The 19685-nt window shown below is 50.2% G+C and overlaps 1 protein-coding gene and 1 long non-coding RNA gene across 9 annotated transcripts in view; one reads left to right on the top strand and one right to left on the bottom strand.

Annotated features, from left to right (window-relative positions):
• SUN1 (Sad1 and UNC84 domain containing 1) overlaps window positions 1-19185 on the top strand; it is a 283061-nt gene extending 263876 nt beyond the window's left edge. For 7 of the 8 annotated variants that reach the window (XM_049698727.1, XM_033426770.2, XM_033426779.2 and 4 more), the window contains 10 exons: window positions 842-1018; window positions 3793-3879; window positions 5308-5351; window positions 7383-7518; window positions 8913-9167; window positions 9895-9979; window positions 12684-12799; window positions 14859-15026; window positions 16878-16970; window positions 17365-19185. In XM_049698727.1, coding sequence (XP_049554684.1) covers window positions 842-1018; window positions 3793-3879; window positions 5308-5351; window positions 7383-7518; window positions 8913-9167; window positions 9895-9979; window positions 12684-12799; window positions 14859-15026; window positions 16878-16970; window positions 17365-17478 — 1275 coding nt within the window. In that variant the 3' untranslated portion in view covers window positions 17479-19185. The remainder of the gene's footprint in view (window positions 1-841; window positions 1019-3792; window positions 3880-5307; window positions 5352-7382; window positions 7519-8912; window positions 9168-9894; window positions 9980-12683; window positions 12800-14858; window positions 15027-16877; window positions 16971-17364) is intronic. The other variant, XM_049698724.1, reaches the window with a different exon arrangement.
• On the bottom strand, window positions 11719-19638 carry LOC125961356 (uncharacterized). Its single transcript, XR_007471982.1, has 2 exons — window positions 19191-19638; window positions 11719-14469 (listed from the first exon to the last, which is right to left on the bottom strand). It is a non-coding gene; the product is annotated as an uncharacterized LOC125961356 (long non-coding RNA).
• Between the last annotated feature and the right edge of the window lie 47 nt (window positions 19639-19685).

Below are 19685 nucleotides of genomic sequence, written 5' to 3'. Positions count from 1 at the left end.
TGCCAATCTGTGTTCTCCAGAGTAAGTTTCCATATTACTTGTAAACTGCAAGGTAGTTCAGCTGGGCACTCTGTCTTAGAAAATATTTTAAAACGTCAAATAAGCATGTCTTACAGCTCCTTAAATGTTCCGAAACACTTCAAGTAATGCATACAGGCGCACCTCAGAGATACTGCGTGTTCAGCTCCAGTATCATACGAATTTTTTGGCTTCCTGGTGCATATAAAAGTTATCTTTACAGTGTACTATAGTCTGTTAAGTGTGCAATAGCATTATGTCTAAAAAAATAGTGTACAGACCTTTATTGACAATACTTTATTGCTAAAAAATGCTAACCATCATTTGAGCCTTTAATGAGCTGTAATCTTTTTGCTGGTGGAGGGTTTGAAATATTTTGAGAATTACCAAAGTGTGACACAGAGACACAAAGCGAGCAGATGCTGTTGGGGAGATGCGAGGACAGACTCACTGGACGCAGGGACCCCACAGACCTTCATTTGTGAACAATGCAGTATCTGCGAAGTGCAGTAGAGCGAGGTGTGCCTGTATTTCAAGCAGTCTCATTATTTAGTTCATTTTCATTAAAAAAAAAAGTTTTCATTACTTTGGAAAATATAGAAAGCATAAAGAAGAAAATAAAAACCACCCATAGTCTGCCACATAAAGGAAATCACTAATGATGAACATTTTCATGTCTTTTCCTTTGGGGGTGTGTGTGTATTGTAGTTGACGTTTTCCTGTAATGCTCTGTTTCGTTGTTTCGACTTATCCTGTACTGTACTCTCCTTTGCCAGGTTGACCTTCTCATTTGTGTCACCTTTGGAACCTCTTACTGTTTCAGGTTGGCGATGAGGTTTTCCACTGGCATCGGATGAGTGAAGTGGAAAGGCAGGTGGCTGCATTGTCGGGACAGTGTCACAGCCATGACAAGAAGCTTGGAGAGTTGTCAACCTTGCTCCAGAAACTGCAGGCGCGGGTGGACCGGGCAGATGGCAGCAATGAGGGGGTGTGGCCCCCGGTGAGGAGCGTGGTGGGGGCAGCGTCTCAAGGGGGCTGGCACTGGTGGGCTGTTGGGCTCCCAGGTGATGCCACCTTGGAGTTCTCGGGTGTTGTGTTTTCCTTTTGGGGACAAGGAATAGGAGGGCCCTGCAGTGAGAGGTGGCCGCACGGATGGCAGGTGGGTTCCTGGCCTGCAGTGGCGGGGAGCTGCGGTAGGTGCCCCCGGAGGAGATGCCACGTCTGAGGCCAGGGTAGGGGGTGGGGTGCACCCTGGGAGCAGGCAGGGTTGGGGGAGGGGGTGGAGGCGCGTGGGTGACGCCCAAGAGTGAGGTCAGGCTGCGGCGGGACAGACGGGTGTCCCTATCCTGCGTTTTAATTGGTGAATGGATTGAACACAATTCGATGAAATTTTTCTGGCACTGAACGGAAAAGCTCAAATTTGTGATTTAAAATATCTCAAGATCATGAAATAGTTAAGTAGCTACTATTCCTTATGAAACCGTAGGCCTGTGTATACGTGTCTCACTTATTTGGTTCTCAAGGAAAGGCTTGTCAGTCCATTTTCCTCAAAACTGATGTTTATTTTCTTAAGTTCCACAATAATTCAATTTAGGTATTTTGGATTGAAATCTTTAAAATAGGCATTGCCCCTTGTCTCCACAAGTGCTTTTCCCTGATCCTGTTTTCTCAGCAAAGAGCCCACTACCCACCCAACTGTTCGCACTCCGACCGGAGGGGACCCTCCACCCCTGATCATGCATGTCTTGTCAGCCTGCGGACCCCTCAGGGCTCCCTGTGGCCCCACCGTGCTCTCGAGCAGCCTGGCTCTGCCTGGCTTCGCCGGAGCCTGCCTCGACTTGTCTCGGGGTGGGTGCCCCTTGCCGGCTGTTTCCTGACTGGGCTCAGGAAACTGAGCTCTCCTGTCCCGGCATCAGCTTGCGCCCCTGTTTGTAGCTGCCGCTGGCTTAATCCACTGTGTTCCACCTGTTGGGGGCAGAATGTGTGAATCTTCTCGATTCCGGTCGGGTCCCTGTAACGTGCTGACAGGCACTGGTTCCCAAAGTTACTAGGCGTGTTCCACCTTCTCTGCGTGGCCCCCAGGTGCCTGCTTGGGGTTCTCACATCCAAAGGCCACCGGGCGTCCTGCGTTGATTCCTCACTAGTTGCTTATTTTTGGCTTCTCAGCCGTAGAACTGAGATGATTTCAGTGACATCCAGTTAACACCGTTACGAGTGTTCTGTTCCTTGTTTTAAAATGAGATTCGAGATGTGCTGAGCTGAGTGCAGATTTAGCTCATCCTTCCCACGCTGTCCTCCACCACTTACCCCTATTCAGGTGTGATGTGACGGTGACCCTGGAAGGTTGAAGCTTGGTTCTGCGGCTGCCACACACTGGTGGTCAGCGTGCTGACTACCTGTTATCCTTCCCTGAGCGGCTGGCACAGGTTTATCCCACGTGTGTCTCCAGGAGAGTGGGCCACCTGCTGCATGTGGCTGTGCGAGTTTAAAGTAACTAACACTTAGGGACTTCCCTGGCGGTCTGGTGGTTAGGGCTCGGCGCTCTCACTGCCGTGGCCCGGGTTCCACCCCTGGTCCGGGAACTGAGATCCCACAAGCCACCAGGCCCCCCCACCGCCACACACACAAATTAACACTAAGTAACATTTAGCTTCTCTTTCAGTTGCCCCAGCCACACATCAGGTGCTCCGGGGCACATGTGGCCGCCATGCTGGGCAGAGGCCGTCCCGCTGTGCCCAGGGCCAGCGGGCTGCACAGTAGGAGACCCGGCCTGGCCGTGAGCACGTGCAGCCAAGTCCAGCGGCTGACCCTCCCGCATCCCAGTGCCCTGGGGTCATCCTCCCAGCTGCCCTTCATCCCTTAGCTTTGCTTCACCTGATTTGTCATCTTATGTTTTTATAAGTCATTGTGGTTATATTTTGGAACAAGGTGGGGTATAAAATCAGTGGATGAAACTCCTGTAATAAGAGTGTATAATGACTTACTGTTTTTCTTTCTGACTGGATTTTAGTGGTTCAGAATGTGCAGGCGTTCTTTGCTGCTGGTGGTGTCTCCTGTGTGGATGTCCTTTGATTATATAACTGGCAGAGATTTTTCTAGACCTTCCCAGGGAGTGTATCTGATACGCTTACTCCAGATTTACCTTCTAAGAACTGCTGAAGAGATGGGTGGGGATGTGCTGGACAAAGGCTGTTTTCAAAGTTACTTATGTTGAGAAAAAAATCTTATTTTCTCTCTGCCGCTGTGCTGATCACCTGTGTCCCTGAGCCGGGGGGTCGGGGGGGGGGAACGTGCCTGTTGGCCGCCTGATCTGAGCTTTCTTCCCCTGATCAGCACTGTTCTGAGGGCTCTAGCACCGGTTCTGATGACCATTGATATGTCACACACTTTATACGAATATGAAAGATCAAGAAGGAGTGAGTGGGCCCTTGGTGGTTGTGGTGTAAGTCTCTGGGTACAGCAGGTGCCTGGGTGGTGTGTGTTGAATGAATGGTAATTGCTCTGCTGTCCATGCAGGTGTTTTTGATAATTACCAGTCTTCTTAACGAATATTCTGTGACTAGAAAAGCTGTTTGTGCCTTTTATCTTAGGGCAGGTTTCAGAGGCGGAGATGAGGACGTCACTGAGGTCACCCCCATGGGATGCTGTGCCCAGCTGTGACCACAGTCTCTGGCTGTTGTGCTGTGTAGAAACAGCGTGGCCTGACTGGCCAGGTTTGGGCTTATTTGTTGCTTAACTTTCTCTACCATTTGTTCATTCATTTTCCTTTTCAAGACCGACTATGTGACTCTCCGCCAAGAACATGAATTGCGCATCTCCAGCCTGGAAGATATTCTTGGAAAACTGACAGAAAGATCTGAGGTATTCATGCTCTTGACCTTTCACTTGCAGCCCCAGCACCGTGATTTCCTTGAGAAGCGTCAGCTGCAGTTACTGTGCTCACAGCCCCCAGCCTTTAAAGTGCTTCTTTTAGGGTGTTTGCTGCCATCCTTTATAAAACGAAAGGGAAATATTCTTTTTTTTTTAATTTTTAAAAATTTTTCTATTTATTTATTTTTATTTTTGGCTGCGTTGGGTCTTCATTGCTGCGCGCGGGCTTTCTGTAGCTGCGGTGAGCAGGGGCCACTCTTCGTTGCGGTGCGCGGGCTTCGCACAGTGGTGGCTTCTCTTGCTGTGGAGCACGGGGTCTAGGTGTGCGGGCTCAGTAGTTGTGGCACGCGGGCTTCAGTAGTTGTGGCTCGCGGGCTCTAGAGCGCAGGCTCAGCAGTTGTGGCGCACAGGCTTAGTTGCTCCGTGGCATGTGGGATCTTCCTGGACCAGGGCTCGAACCCATGTGCCCTGCATTGGCAGGCGGATTCTTAACCACTGCGCCACCAGGGAAGCCCCCATTGTGTTGCTTTAATGTTTTGTAAGTGTGTCCAGCTCACTGGCTCCCAGGTGGGGGCGGTTCTCCTCGCTGTCACCCAGCCTCCACAGGGTGACGGTGTCTGTGGGCAAGGGAGTGAAGGTTCACCCTGGACCTTCTGACCGGGGATTTTCTGGTCAGAAAGCCTAGTCTTGTCAGGTGTCGGGCAGGCGGAGGGAGGAGACGGCACCTGCGTGGACATGGACAAGGACTGGGGGCGCCGAGTGGGTGGCCTGGACCCCCTGATGGGCCTCAGGGGAGACGCACAGCCCTCGGGAGCTCAGGACTGGCCGCTGCGTTGCTGACAGTGTCAGAGGGGAGCAGTTCAGTCCATCCGTTGATGAGATGTTTCCAGGGTGCCTGAGGAGGAAGCGCACCTCCGTGAGGGAGCTGGCGTTGGTCCTGTCTATGTCGCCCGCCTCTGTCGAGTTACGGCCTCCGTGGCCGCTGGGCCTCGGCTCGCGTGGGGCGGTGCGCGCCCGCGCCTGTGAACAGGCCGTGTTAATAAGTCGTGCCTTCATGTGTGAGTCTGCCGTCCTCCTCCTTGTCCAGCCACGCTGAAAGCACTTACCCGAGGTGGTGGCGGCGGCAGCGGCGGCGTCTGGCTTCCTGGCCTGCGTCCTGGTTACAGGAGCTGCTTATTTTGTATGACCTGTGCACCTCTCTAAGTATACGTTGTGTGTCGTCTTTTAAAAGTCTGCTTTGAAAAGTGAACATCCCTTACCTGCCTGCCAGCAGGCAGGTCTGGGCTTTAAATTAAGGGGGGAAAAATCCTAGATAAATATGTGTATTTCTATTTCTGTTTATAGAGTCAAGTATATGATTTTATGGAAAGTTGGTATGTAACTTGTGTATTTAAACGGATTGTTTCTCCTACATTTTAGGCCATCCAGAAGGAATTAGAACAGACTGCACTAAGAACAGTCAGGTAGGATAATTCCAGATAAATTCCTCTTCTGTCTTCTGTGCTCCTCTCTGTCACGTGGGGCTGTGCCGTCCTTAGCAAGGGGCACTGTTTGCACCTGGGATGACTGGGCTGTGTTGGTGGTAACAGTCCCAACTGTTGTCTTTCTGGGAGACCCTTCAGGGCACCTGAGGATGGAGGAGGGGTCGGGGAGCTTGTTACCATCCACCTCCATGCAGCACCAAAGACAGCGGGGTCCCCGGCTTTGCTCTGGGGGGAATCCCTGCCCGGATGTGCCGGGAGGGTCCTCAGGGCGCGAGGAACGGGCCGTGAGTTCATGGCACAGCGTGGAGTGGGCTTCCTGCCTGGACCTCTGCTGGCTCTGCGGGCATCACAGTTCAACCCTGGTCCCCCGCTCGGCAGCCCCTCGAGGGGGCCAGACATGCGCCTTCTGAGCTGCAAGGCTCTCACCAAGGCTGGGCCTCCTCTGAGCCCTTTCTTTGTTGCTAAACAGCCCTGGTCCCTCAGCAGTTTCAGGGGGGTGGCGTTTGGTCCCTCGTAGCCTGGTTGCTTTTCTTCCGCACATTTGTCAGCTTCCCTGAAGTCCCCTGGCAGCATGGAGCTTCTTCCTGTCTCAGAGCCGCTCACCGTTTTCACACCCTTGGTTTTGTCACCTGGGTTCTCTCCACCCCATTATCTGAATAGGACACTGTTACCCTTTTGTTACTCCAGCCACTCCACTCACCGGCTCAACGCTCAACTCAGGAGAGAGCAGATGACGAGCGTTAACCTCTCATCTTCCCGCTCTCGCTCCTGTGTGTTTCTCTGGGTCCTATCGTGTGATTTGAGACCTCACCCACCCTCCTCTCGGGATGGGTATGAGTGTTAGCACGCTTTTAACTTTCCTTTAGAGCCTTTACTTATCAAAACACCTTTTGGCTGAAGCCATGTGGCTCCTGCAGTGTTTACCCCAGAGTGCACTCTGCTGAGATATGAGCTGTTGGTGTCTCAACAACTATAACTACCTATAGACAACTATAAATGTAATATCGTAGTATTTCATAATGTACAATACCTACATTAAAATAGAATTGTTAATGTTGTAGTTTATCTTAGGACAGGGCCGAAAGCAAGCTCATCCCACGAGATGGACTGTGCCGAAGCCCAGCAGTAGAGGGCTGCCGCCCGCTCAGGCAGAACAGCGCCGTCTGTCCTGCTGAGGTAGCTTTTATTGGAGCATTATCTAGGTTTACACTTTAAGACTTGTTTTCTTAACCCTTCAGAAGTGCCAAAGCAGCACCCTGTGTTTTGATTAATTATACAAGCAATAATTCGCTTTCTTGAGAACCTGCCGTGCTTTGTCCTTGAGCGCAAAAGCAGCACAGAGTTCCCACCATTATTTTGATTAGACTGAAGTAGCACAAGGACATCTCCTTGCATTCCCACCACTGATTATACTAGGACATCTCATGGATCAGTGCCCAAAGCACTCAATGCTTCTCTGCAGACCCCCGGTTTGCTGGGGGTGCTCAAAGCAATCAGGACTGTTTGCAGTTCTGGCTTATTCGCCAGCCCCCAGTTTGCTGAGGGGGGGCTGATGGGTCACGTCTCCTTTCCATGTCCTCAGTTATTCCACTACAGGTAAAACCCTGAAGCCATATGTTTTTAGTTTTCTCTTCCAGTAGCATGAAAAATTCATATTTAATTTTATAGTGATTATCAGTAAACACTGTCACTTCTCTGAAGTCTTTTTCAGAATTTTAAGGCGATAGGTACAGGTTTAAATATTAAATAGTATATGAGAGTCCGCACCAGCACCCAGAGAAGCATAACCGCTGCCCATGGCAGGTTTGGCCCCCGCCCGGGCAGGTGTGCGTGTCTGTGTGCGTGCGGACCTTGAGGTGGGAACAGTCTCCGGGGCCTTGGCTTGAAACTTGTGTGCTGCTGAGGGACAGGGTGGTGTGTTCACAGCTGACCTGCCCGGGGAACACGGGCGTTTCTCCTGCACGTGCTGTTGGCAGGACTGACCTATCCTGTCGTCACCCCCCGCTGCAGCAGAGCTGACGAGGAGCCGCGCCTCCTTGCCGTGGCCCGGCGTCTGGAGCAGGAGCTGGGGCGTCTGAAAGCAGGCTTGTCCGGGCGGCAGCGGTTGGGAGCCAGCCGGGAGGAGGTGGACGCGGCATCCGAAAGAGTAGGTGTCCTCAGCTTTACGTTTTGTTTTATCATGGAAGATAAAAACACTCGAGTTGATATGTTTGTTAATTTCAACTTCCTTTAAAAATTTTGTTTTACTATATTTGAAGTTTTTAACCATCTTGAATAGAATAATTAAAAATTCAGCTCCCCTCGAATTCCCGCCTCTCCAGTGACACGAGATGTCTTTCCTTCCTTTACACACGCATGGCCAAGGGCTCACCTTTATTGGGGGCAGGGCCAGTTGTGTATCTTCTCACCAAAGTAGAGTCACGCTGCGGTTTCGTATCACATCCTCACGTCACGGACATTGCTTCAGGCCTCTATCCATGTGCAGAAGAAGAAATCTAGACATTTATAGCTACGTGAAAATGGAAACACGGACATTGGAGTGGCACAGGTCATCCTAAGTCAAAGGCGGATGGTTGTTGGGGAGGAGGTCTCGCAGGCCCAGGGTGACAGTTTGCGGTGCAGGGAGCTACTGAGGCCGACGGGGCAGTGCAGCAGAGATGTGGCCCAGCCCAGCAGGCAACCCGTCTCCCTGAATGGGTTTGCAGGTCACATGAATGACTGCTCCTCAGTCCTCAGGATGGCGAGGTGGTGACAGTCTCCTCCGGGGCTGGCTCGGGACACAGGTGTCCTCATGGCTGGGGGACTGTGAATGCCTGCAGCCTTTGGGGGGAAGATCTTGAGATGGTCATGGGTCACAGAGGCACACAGGCTTTGAGACGAGCAGCCACTCTCCTGGGACTCCGGGCGCAGAGGTGAAAGCGCCAGTGCAGGGGCCACGGACGAGTGTGCAGTGTTGTGACAGTAGCACTGAGGTGGCCCAAGTGCCCGCGTCCGGGCCGCGGCTGAGCTGTGCGGCGGAGCATTCCAGAGCCTGCAAGTGAGGAGGTCGATGTGCTCGCTTTGTCACAATGCTGTGCTTTTCCTGGTGCTTCTGCCCCGTCTTCCGCTCTCTGTGGGGCAAGGAGAGGAGCTTATACACATAACGGTGTGTGTGTAGAAATAATGCACTTGGACGCTTCCAGCCTGCGTAAAGTTACGTTTTCAGTTGTGTGTGTGACTGTTTCCTTCTCAGACTGAGTTTGAAGACGAGGGGCCCTGTCATCTGCACCTCACCTGGGGCAGGGCCCCTCTCCTGCTGTCCCGTGGGCACCCAGGGCACCTAGGCTGTGCTCTCCTCTATCCCTGTTCCCCTGAGTGTATTTCAGCCTCTTTGGAGGGTTCTTAAGTTTCGTATGAAGGGAAGAAACCGTGTCAAGTTTCCATTATGGATTTTGAACTGCTGTGTGATCTTTCCAGGGTATCTAAGGTGACAGAGTGAAGAGTTGAAATGATTTCGCTAAAACAGTAGATTCATGTTATATTCACCAATGATTTTACTAGGTGGACGCCCAAGTCAGAGAAACTCTCAGACTCATGTTCTCCGGAGATCAGCACGAATCTTCTCTCGAGTGGCTGCTCCAGAAACTGTCTGCTCAATTTGTAAATAAGGATAACTTGCAGATTTTATTACAAGATTTAGAGCTGCAGATACTGAAGAACATTACCCACCACATTTCTGTGACAAAACAGATGCCAACTGCTGAAACTGTAGTATCTGCTGTGAATGGAGCGGGCGTTTCTGGAATAACAGAAGCGGTAAGTAGACGATGAGAATTGTTTAAAATACACATGGTAGTGAAACTGATCATCTAGGTATTAAGCTAGCAGATTTTTAAATTTATTTATTATGCATGTATGTATGTATTCAGCTAGCTAGCTGCGCCTGGTCTTAGTCGCAGCACGCAGGATCTTTAGTTGTGGCACGTGGGATCTAGCTCCCTGACCAGGGATCAAACCCAGGCCCCCTGCATTGGGAGCGTGGAGTCTTCCCCACTGGACCACCAGGGAAGTCCCAAGCTAGCAGATTTTGATGTTTTGTTCTACGAATGGTCTTCTAGGGATGTGATTATGATATAAAAAGTGCTTAGCACCATGCAGGGTGCTGGGAACGGTAAGCTTCGGGTGTTATTGTTATCACACTACTTCTTAGGAGTACTTTATACTTTATTAATCTTTTTGTCCCAAAGACTTGGTCTCCCTGGGTGGCCACATACCTTCTGGAATTACACAAAAATTTCCCATAATACAGTCCCAAGTTACCATCTCTAACGCTAGTCCTTGCTTTGTCCACTTTTTATGGCACTGGGGGTTCCGGCTCTGAGACTTTCTTGCCTGTGTCTGAGCCGGGATCCCCGCAGTTGAGAGCAGGACTGAAGTTTGGGATTGCTGAGACAGCCCCCGTGCCTGTTGTCCCCAAATAGAGTTAACTGAAAACATGTCCTTCATTTCTGGGGTCGTCTCCGTGTGTGCCTCCTCTGCCCAGCAAGCGCGTGCCATCGTGAACAGCGCCCTGAGGCTGTACTCCCAGGACAAGACTGGTATGGTGGACTTCGCCCTGGAGTCCGGGGGTGAGTGCCAGACCCCTGACCCAAAAGTGCTACTGTCAGCGGGAGACCACTCAAGAGGCTGTTACCTGCCCCACGCCCAACAGTAGGGAGCTTGTTAGAACTTTCAAAGATCTGAGAAAGAGCATTATTCTAGGCGGGCCCCTAGTGTTCTGCCTCAGAGCACAGCCAGGTTCCCCCAGGAGCTCTGGTGGCTGTGCTTGCAGCTCACGCGTCAGCTGTGGGTGGGAGCCTGTGAGATGACACACATCAGCAAAATCTCAGTTTGGGGGCCTTTCAGTAGCTTTTAGGTTTTTCTGGCCATATGAGAGTTTACCACCACAGAAATTATTGATTATTCACTTATGATCTTGTGTGTTGTAAAGTGTGTGGGTTTTTTTAAGTATAGAGTTCAGTAAAAAGAAACTGACCCTAGAGCAGCATGGGTCAAGCTGAATGAATAGAGGGAAGGATGGGGGTGCTATTCCGGTTTCTCGAGGAAGTGGTCCATTGAGTCTGGAAGTGCTGCGTGGACATGGCACAGGCTCTGGACCAGGTGTATTGGATAAACCAGACTTGGTTTAGTGAAGCATCGTGTCCGTGGACTTCTGTCACCATCCCTCGGTGGCGTCCAGGGCAGCACACCCGGATCACACATGGGAACACGTCTGTGAAAACGGGAATGACGTCTTGTCAATGCAGGGAGCATTTTGCCACCATACGTGTTAGAGAAAATCTTGGTTTTCTGAATTTTTAAAACTTAGGAATTGCAGATGAGGGCTGGGTGACTAATACGGTCTCTTGGAGGAAAGGAGGTTCTTGATAACACTTCAGTAATAAAGGGTGAGGGCCTGTGGGAGGGGTGGGGACATCAACCCACAGTGAGTGTCAGTCACCTGCCCCAGCCATTCAGAGCACCAGGCGATGGGGCTCAGAGCGGCCTGGCGGGAGCTGCGGCCCGTCCCCATCGCTCACCTTCTCACGGGGGCTGAACAGACAGTGCAGGAGGCTGCCGCTCCCGGCAGACACCGCCAGGTTCTTCCAGCATCAGAAGTTAGTAAGGCTGCTAACTGCTCTTCGGTATATTTTGTTTAGAATGACTGTTTTAGAATATTAAATGATTTTAGTTTTGTGTTCTGAAATTCAGTGATTTCTGAAGAAATCATTTTTGCAATTCAGAGACATCAAATGACGATTTAACAGTTCAGTGGGACCAGTAGTTGTCATTTTTTCTTAGAGGCTTAATGAGTCCTCACAGGTTGGTGTGTTATTAATTCAGAATTCTGATAATCCTGACAAGGCTGAACTGAACGTTCTGTTACTGAACAAAACATATATTGGCTCTTCTTAAGTGAAAATAGTGAGTCAGTGTATTTAAGAAGACACTTTTTAGAATGAGAATAGGATATTTTAAAAAGAATTCAGTGGTTCAGAAGTTTGGACCTGCTGATCAGCTATGTCAAAATCACATTGTTTTCTTGTTTAAAATTCCATCCCATCCAATCCCCTCCCCCGTTATCGGGTGAGACGCTCTAAAAGGGGCCTGCGGCTGCGTTTGCAGATGTTCTGAGGGGTCGTGATGTGCAGCCAGGTTAGGGACTGTTGGCTCTTAGCATACAGACTGCTCAGGACTTTTTAGTTTTATTACTCACTTATTTGTTTTTCTTTTTAATTTATTTTAGTTGATGTTTCTTCCCACACCATGTTGTTTTGGCCTGCTTTGGCACCAACATCCTGTCTGTCCTGTTTCCGGCAAAGTGGACTTTTTTTTTTTTAACACTCTTTATTATTATTATTGAGGTATAATTCACATAACAAACTTCACCATTTTCAAGTGTACAGTTTCATGGCTTTTAGTATATTTATTATGTTGTACAACAGCCACCACTACCTAATTCCAGGACTTTTTTTTTTTTTTTAATTTATTTATTTTTTGGCTGCATTGAGTCTTCGTTGCTGCATGCGGGCTTTCTCTAGTTACGGCAAGCAGGGGCTACTCTTTGTCGTGCGCCGGCTTCTCACTGCGGTGGCTTCTCTTGTTGCAGAGCACGGGCTCTAGGCACGCAGGCTTCAGTAGCTGTGGCACACAGGCTCAGTAGCTGTGGCTCACGGGCTCTAGAGCACAGGCTCAGCAGTTGTGGCGCTCGGGCTTAGTTGCTCCGCGGCATGTGGGATCTTCCCGGACCAGGGCGTGAACCCGTGTTCCCTGCACTGGCAGGCAGATTCTTAACCACTGTGCCACCAAAGAAGCCCCAGGACATTTCTGTTTATTTCCAAATAGAAACCCTGTCCTTGTTAGCAACTTCCTATTTACCCCAGCAATTGGTAATCGTCATAATATTTTATCACTTTGGCCTATTAAGTAGGTCCTCTGAAAACCTGACAGGTAACACTGGTGCCTGGTTGAATTCATCATTATTTATTTTAAAACGTGAACAAAAGTTCACTCAGTCGCTGTCCCTATAGTGGCAGGCGGGGAGCCCAGTATTTTAAGAGTCTTTGGTGGGTGGTAGGGACTGTGTGTCCTAAAGTAGTTGTGAACTGTTGACACTGAATTTGGAAAAAGTAAAATTAAGAATAGAGCTGATCTTCAAGTAGAAGATTCTTTATATAAGTTAGAAACGTGAGAATTTTTAGAACATTTCAGATAAATCTCTACAGGTGGGTAGTGATATTGTTTCTGAAACAGTAGGACAAGATACTGAGACACATTTCAACTCTGCTGTAGGTGGGAGCATCTTGAGTACCCGCTGCTCTGAGACGTATGAGACCAAGACCGCACTCATCAGCCTGTTCGGTGTCCCGCTCTGGTACTTCTCCCAGTCCCCCCGCGTGGCCATCCAGGTGAGCAGGTGTCCGGATCATCGTGTGCGGGTCGAGGCCTCCAGCACAGTCATGGTGCCGGCTGAGCCGTTTTAGGGGTGTGCTTGTTTACCTTGTTGTTGAGGTGTAAGCTGGAGCATGCGGACCCTCAGTCTACAGCTCAGGGGATCTGCATCAAGCGGGCACGTCTGTGGACCCAGGAGCACAGTCCCAGCGCCTCTAGGTCCCCTATTGCCCCCTCTCACCTCAAAGGTGACTTCCGATGCCATCTGTTGGTTCTGCTTGTGTTTGATTGGTGCAGGCGAGGCTGCCTATCCTGTCCTGTGTCTGACTTCACCCATTTCTCTGGGGTGTCGCTCACCGTCAGAGCTGGAGGGCCTTCCACGAGGAGGTTGTGTGTTGCGCTTCCTCGGTGTTTCAGGAGGTGGAACGGGTGGAGACGCGCAGGTGGCGTCAGGAGGAGCCCCTCTCCCTCTGCATGTCACACCCACGGCTGCTCAGGGGACTGTAGGGCCCTGTCCTCCAGTGCCTTCTGCAGAGGCGCTGGGCGCCCCGCTGCTGCAGAGCCTCCCTTCACCGCCCGGGCTGTGCCCACGCAGGGCTCAGGGACAGAGAGCTGCAGCGCTCAGAGACGTCCACCGGACCTCGGCACTAACGTTAATGACAGTGTTTGAAGGAAGGTCCAATAACTCCCTCTGTGTGAACCATGCACACAGTAGCCGTCTCTCACTTAAAAAGCGCAAATCCGATCTCAGAGTCGGGAGTTTACTTGAGCATCCAGTCAGGGTCAGTGAACCTCATGTTTTGGGTGCTCCAGTCCCGTCCTAGTGGCCGTCTTGTCCTTGGGGGCTGCCCGGCTTGGCATTTGTCGTCTGAGCTGCTTGGACTGACCCCGCTGCCCTTGGCCCCAAGCTGCAGGGCTGTCCCAGAGGTCGAAGGGCTCCAGAGGTCTCGACGTTCTGCAGCAGGTCCACAGCCTTGTCCCTGGGCTGCAGGTTGGGTCTGGAGCTTAGGTAGCGGCCAGTACCTAGGTGCTGGGTGGATGTGAAGGGGCAAGTGGAGGCGGGCCTGCTGGGAACATCCTCTCGGGAGAACCGCACGGCACCCTGGACGGGAGAGTTGACACTGAGGGACTGTGAGTCATAGGTGAGGGGCTGCTCCCGGGAAGCCAGAGTCTGCAGAGGATCCAGGATCGGCCCCTCTGCTGCGGCTCAGATCCAGGCCTGTCTGAGAGGGCGCAGCCTGGCTCACCCCAGTGGAGCCTGGCAGCCTCTGCGGGCGGGAGGGCTGTGCCAAGGGCCTGAGCCCCTCACGCAGGTGGGCAGCGGCGTGTTTGGAGGGGCAGGAGACGCACGCGTGGCATCAGGATGAACGGGGAGTGGGGGCCCACATCGTCCTGGCCTCTGAAGACACGCGGCTCCGCCGACTTGACCAAGCCCTGGCGTGGGCTTGTGGCTCCTCTGTTGCTGTTAAAAGTGCTGTCACGATGAGTGTGCGCCGCCTCTGCATCTTGTGCCTGTGCCCACACGCGCTCGGCTGGAGGTGGCTCTCCCGTCAGTCAGAGGGTAGCCGCATACGCCGATGCTTGGTCTTCCCGGCGCTGCTTCCCTCGGCGATGGTGTCAGTGTGCAAGAGTGCATGTCCTCGCAGCGTGCACAGCAGGTTTTGTTCGGTTCAGGGTTATTGGCAATCTGTGAGGTGAGACATGGTGGCACCCCGTCATTTAAATTCGTAATTTCTTGTTTTCTGTAGGGCGGCGCATCTTTTCCTGTCTGAGGACCACCAAGAGTTGTGTTTCTCTGAGATGTGTGCCGCCCTTTCTCTTTAAGGTTCTGGCTTACTGGAACTGGAATCTGACTCAGCACTCGCCTCACACTGCACACAGTGGGCCTTTGGGATTAAGTCACAAATGCCTTGCCTCACTTCATCTTTTGATTTTGCTCACGACCGTTTCTTACCAGCAAAAATTCCATTTCCACCCCCCCCCAATGTTAACCAGTTTTTTCTCTTACTGCTCCTTTTTTTCGAGTGGTTAAGAGCTTGTTCAGCTATTGAGTTTTAGTGTTTGCCTTTTCCCCAGCCTGACATCTATCCAGGGAACTGCTGGGCGTTCAAAGGCTCCCAGGGGTACCTCGTGGTGAGGCTGTCGATGAAGATCCACCCGACCACCTTCACCCTAGAGCACATACCAAGGACTCTGTCACCCACGGGGAACATCACCAGCGCCCCCAAGGACTTTGCGGTCTACGTGAGTGCACCCTGTCCCGGGGCGGCCCTCCTCACCCCGTCTGGGAATCTCCTGGAGACGAGCCCTGCAAACGCTGGGGACTTGAGTATATTACCGGTGTCGCTGTCCCCCCCTCTGCCCACTGACTTCTGAGTAGCCAGTAAATGTGGAGGGAGACGTTCCAGGGCTTCCCCAGGGAGGGAGGCTTGGGGCGCAGGGGGACAACAACAGCCCGGCTGTGGGAGGACTGGCCTCTCATCTGCTCGGCCATAAAGTCTGTTCTGACAACACCGTGAGGCTGAATGTACAGAACAGAATGAGGACGTTGGGAAAAGGACATCCAGAATCCCAGCACCACAGAAGTCACCATTAACACTGGTATTTTCCCTTAAAAAGTGCAGTGGAGGGACTTCCCTGGCAGTCCAGTGGTTAAGACTCCACGCTTCCAGTGCAGGGGCCACGGGTTCAGTCCCTGGTTGGGGAGCTAAGATCTCGCGTGCCGAAAAAGAAGTACAGTTGAGACAAAACCATTCATAAAATTTCACTTCCTGCCTTAAAGAAACAAATTGGCCGTTAAGTATTTGTCCATGGCATTGAGCTTTACTGTGCCAGTTTCAGGTGTACAGACAGCAGCAGCATCTGAAATCTGAACACATTAGAGCGTCACCACCAGTCACCCACGCTGGACCCCTGGCCCTCTCACCCACAGGGTGTGAAGTGAGATCTTCACATGCTTCTTTAAAGAGCAGCACAGAGTGCCCTTGTCCACGTCCCCAGTTCGCCGTTGTTGACTGTTTCCACTCCCCACGTTTCAGGATAAGCCTCTTCACTTTTTGGTGATCCTTCAGGCTAGACACTCAGGTGGCGTTATGTTTCAGGGGTTCAAAGGGGGCCTTGGATTCATCGCACCATACGCATTGTTAGTATGAGAAGCGTTCCTTATCTTGTAGTTTCCTTTCTAATTGAGTCCTCTTCTTTCTAAATCTCTGCTAATTCGATAGATCTTACTTTAATCTACATTTCTATGTATTTCACATGCATGTTTCCTTTTTTGTAGATTCTGGTTTTGTTTCTATTCATTTATCTTTCGGTATCTTATGAATATTTGAGCTTTTTAATATAAAAATATTAATCATGTGTTATTCTGTTACAGATATACTTCCCACTGTCAGTCTTAATTTTGTTTAGTTACACCTGCTCATTACCTGTAATTTCTTCCATGGCATTTTTGTACCTAGAAAGTCCTTTCCCTTTATGAAACAGACATTCAAATTAGTCACCTGTACTTCCTACTTGGTTACTTTTTTACTGTGGGAAAATACACAGAACATAAAACCTACCATCTTAAGCGTTTTGAAGTGTGCATGCAGTTCAGGGGCATCAAGTACATTCACACTGTCGTAAAGCCATCACCACTGTCATCTCCAGGATGCTTGTCATCTTCCCAAACTGAGACTCTGTCCCTGTTAAACACTGTCTCCTGTCCCCCAGCCCCCCGGCGCCTGTCCTCCTCTTCTTGGCTGTGTGAGTTGACCTCCTTGGGGCCCCACACTCTGCTGACCTGCTCTCCTTTCCCCAGGCTCATCACGTGCCCTTGGGTTTCCACTTGGGAGCATGGAGGGCTACAGTGGGCCACGTGGGTGTCGAGTGTGTTCTGCTACCTGTTAGCTTGCCCTCTCCCAGCTTCAGTTTTCCTGATCTGTATAACGGGAGGAATAATGCCTACCTCACGGGCTTTGTGATCTGCGAGAAGCCCTTAATAAAATGCCCAGCACACAGAGGGCCTTACTTTAATGGAACAGTAATTTCCCTCTCCCAGTTACCTCACTAACCGTTTTTCCTTTATTTAGTGACTAGATGGTTTTGTTTCAGGGATTAGAAAATGAGTATCAAGAAGAAGGGCAGCTCCTGGGACAGTTTACCTACGATCAAGAAGGGGAGTCACTACAGATGTTCTCTGCCCCGGTAAGGATCCTTGGCTTCACACAGGCTTCAGGCTCCCGGGTCTCCTCCCTGCTGCCTGCATCCACAGGACCTGCCAACACTCACGAAAATGCCCACGGGGTGTGAGGGCCAACTTCTGAGAAAGTGGATCTGAGCTTCCTAGCTTTTCTGTTCCTGAGTGAGCCTTTTTAGTATATAATTTGTTCTGCATAAATGTGTCAAGGGTGATGAGTTCTCAAGAGTTTCACCTGAACTTTGTGTCCTGTGATAGATGATATAGTTCACGTAAAAAGCTTAATCTCCAACTTGGCTGTTTAATCTCAAATCTCTTACCTGGGGAAGTGATTGGGCTTGGTGGTAGTAATATGAAATAAATGTGTTTTGTTTTTGTTTTTTTCCCCCTCCTCAATTGCAGAAAAGACCAGAAAGAGCTTTCCAAATAGTGGAACTTCGGATTTTTTCTAACTGGGGCCATCCCGAATACACGTGTCTTTACCGGTTCAGAGTTCACGGAGAGCCTATCAAGTAAAGAGACTACTCACTGTTCTTGTACATTTTGTATATACTGGGACAGCCTGGAACACTGGAATCCTTCACGGACACGGGCATACAGAGAGCAGTATAATGTCACCCCTGAAATAAACGCACTGACTGCCAGCAGGACGTGGGTGTGGAAGCGATAAATGCCGACACCCAGCTTGCTGTTCTGTCCACAGGAAACACTGCATGTTGACTGCTTGGGCTCAGAGACCCGCTAGCTACAGGTGGTCTCTGTGGAGATTCATCTGAATGTATAGTTCACAAAGATACTTACTTTTGGCCTCTGGGGGATTTGTTTTTGAACATAAAACTCTTTGTATTTGCTTGACATCAGGAACAAAGCAAAGGAAGTTAAAAGGTTTGGAGTGTTCTTGAAGCCTTGACAGCGGCCTTCACTGGCCCTTTTAAAAAGGACCTTTTGGGGCAGATATGTGTTCAACCCAGCACACGTTTCTTTCAGGGAAGAACAGTGTCACCAAAGTTCAGAGTTCTGAACTCCCTTTCTTTAGGGTGAGATTCTCCTCTGTTCGGCACCAGTAGTTCTTTCAAGTCACCAGGTGGGGAAGTAATGAAAACGGGTTCTCCTGCCTAGTTTGCTCCCACTTCTGAGAACGATTTTCCGTCAGGGCTTGGCGTGTGAACATCCGTTCAGGAACCCTGGAGAGTTTCCCTTTGCAGGTTGAAGTGGGTCTGCTTCGAAAGGGGATGGTCTGGATCTACAGAAACATGTAAATAGAGTTCTCAGGTCTCCACTGGGCTCATCCCATCAGATTTTCCCTGCAGTTTTACTTCACACTATGAATAGGAACCAAGAAATCCAATCTTTTGGATATGTTCAGGTTTTGTTTTGAATTTTTCTGGAAAAGCAAACACTAACATGCTCTAAGTCTTTCAGAGGCTTATGCTTCTATTCCACTGATGGGTATTAAAGGAGATTGTCCGGTGTGGCAAATTCATGAAACCAGGACATTTGGTGATTAGGTTTTCTTACAGCAGCACTTTGTACTGGCTCTGGTTGGGATTTGCCTTTTATTATAGCTGTTGGCCATTCTCTCTCAATTCCTGTGAGACTTGCTTTGGTTATAATTAGTATTTAATATTTAGACTATTTTACTGAGCAGACTTTATAAATGAGATATCTGCAAGGCACTTAAGGTGTTACAGATGTTTTACCTTAAAAATTATTTAAGTTTTATTGGGTTAAGACAGTCTTTTGGTGTACCATAAATGTTGTATTTTCAGAAAAAGATAAAATGATGGTGCTGACTGGTTTTCTGAAGAGTTTTATGTATATTGCACAACAGTCCTCAGATATACAAAAACTACATAAACTAGCATTTTTTTTCACTCTTGTTAGAATTGAAATTAATGCCTATGCAGTTAAGTTGGGTAAAACGTATACAGATGTTTCATATATTACAGGATACATATATAGATCAAAATTTCCTATATAAAACTAAATTTGGGAGATGGGGTGGAAATATTTTGAATATTAATTTATTTTTAAAGATGAGAGATAGGACTTTGTGCAATGTATTTTTGTAAATGCTTTTCAAAATATTTGTCATTGGTAGAGCTTCTTTTCGCTGCCACCAAATTGGTAAGATGCTATCGAAACGTTTAAATAAAGAGCTTTAATTTTTAAAAAAAATGCATGTGATATTTCAGATGAACAATAAACAGTGTGTTTCTTTTCTGTACCTGCTTGGTCTCTGCCCCGGGCGGGGAGGGGAACACAGCGCGTGGAGCGGCCCCTCCCAGGACCACTCTGGGCCGGGAGCGCGTCCGGCCCGCGTTGTGGGGCCGCCGGACTCGGAGCCGCGTGCGTCCCTGCCGTGCGCGCCCCGCTCGCGGGCGTGTCTCCGCGCTTCCACACGAACCACTTACGAGAGAAGAGCGGCGTGTTTGGGTCTCGGACGTCGGGGCGAGCGCTGATCCCGAGCGCCCGAGTGGGAAAGCTGCCCGGGACCCCGAGCCGCCGGCATACCCGGAAAGTATTCATTGGAAAGTCTAAATACCTCAGCGGCCTCAGTTACAGCAAGGACCACCCTCCCCGCGGCTGAGCTGCATTTTCCCAGCCGCCTGCCCGCCATCGTAGTGCCAGCTCCGCCCCGCGGAGTCACGTGCCCCCCTCAGCCGCGCCGCCGCGGTCGTCGTCTGCAGGCCGCGCCGTTCACTCCGGAGCCCCGCCCTTTG

This window comes from Orcinus orca, chromosome 16 (assembly GCF_937001465.1).
Source record: "Orcinus orca chromosome 16, mOrcOrc1.1, whole genome shotgun sequence".
Classification (NCBI taxonomy): domain Eukaryota; kingdom Metazoa; phylum Chordata; class Mammalia; order Artiodactyla; family Delphinidae; genus Orcinus; species Orcinus orca.
This window is presented reverse-complemented; position numbering and strand designations above follow the sequence as displayed.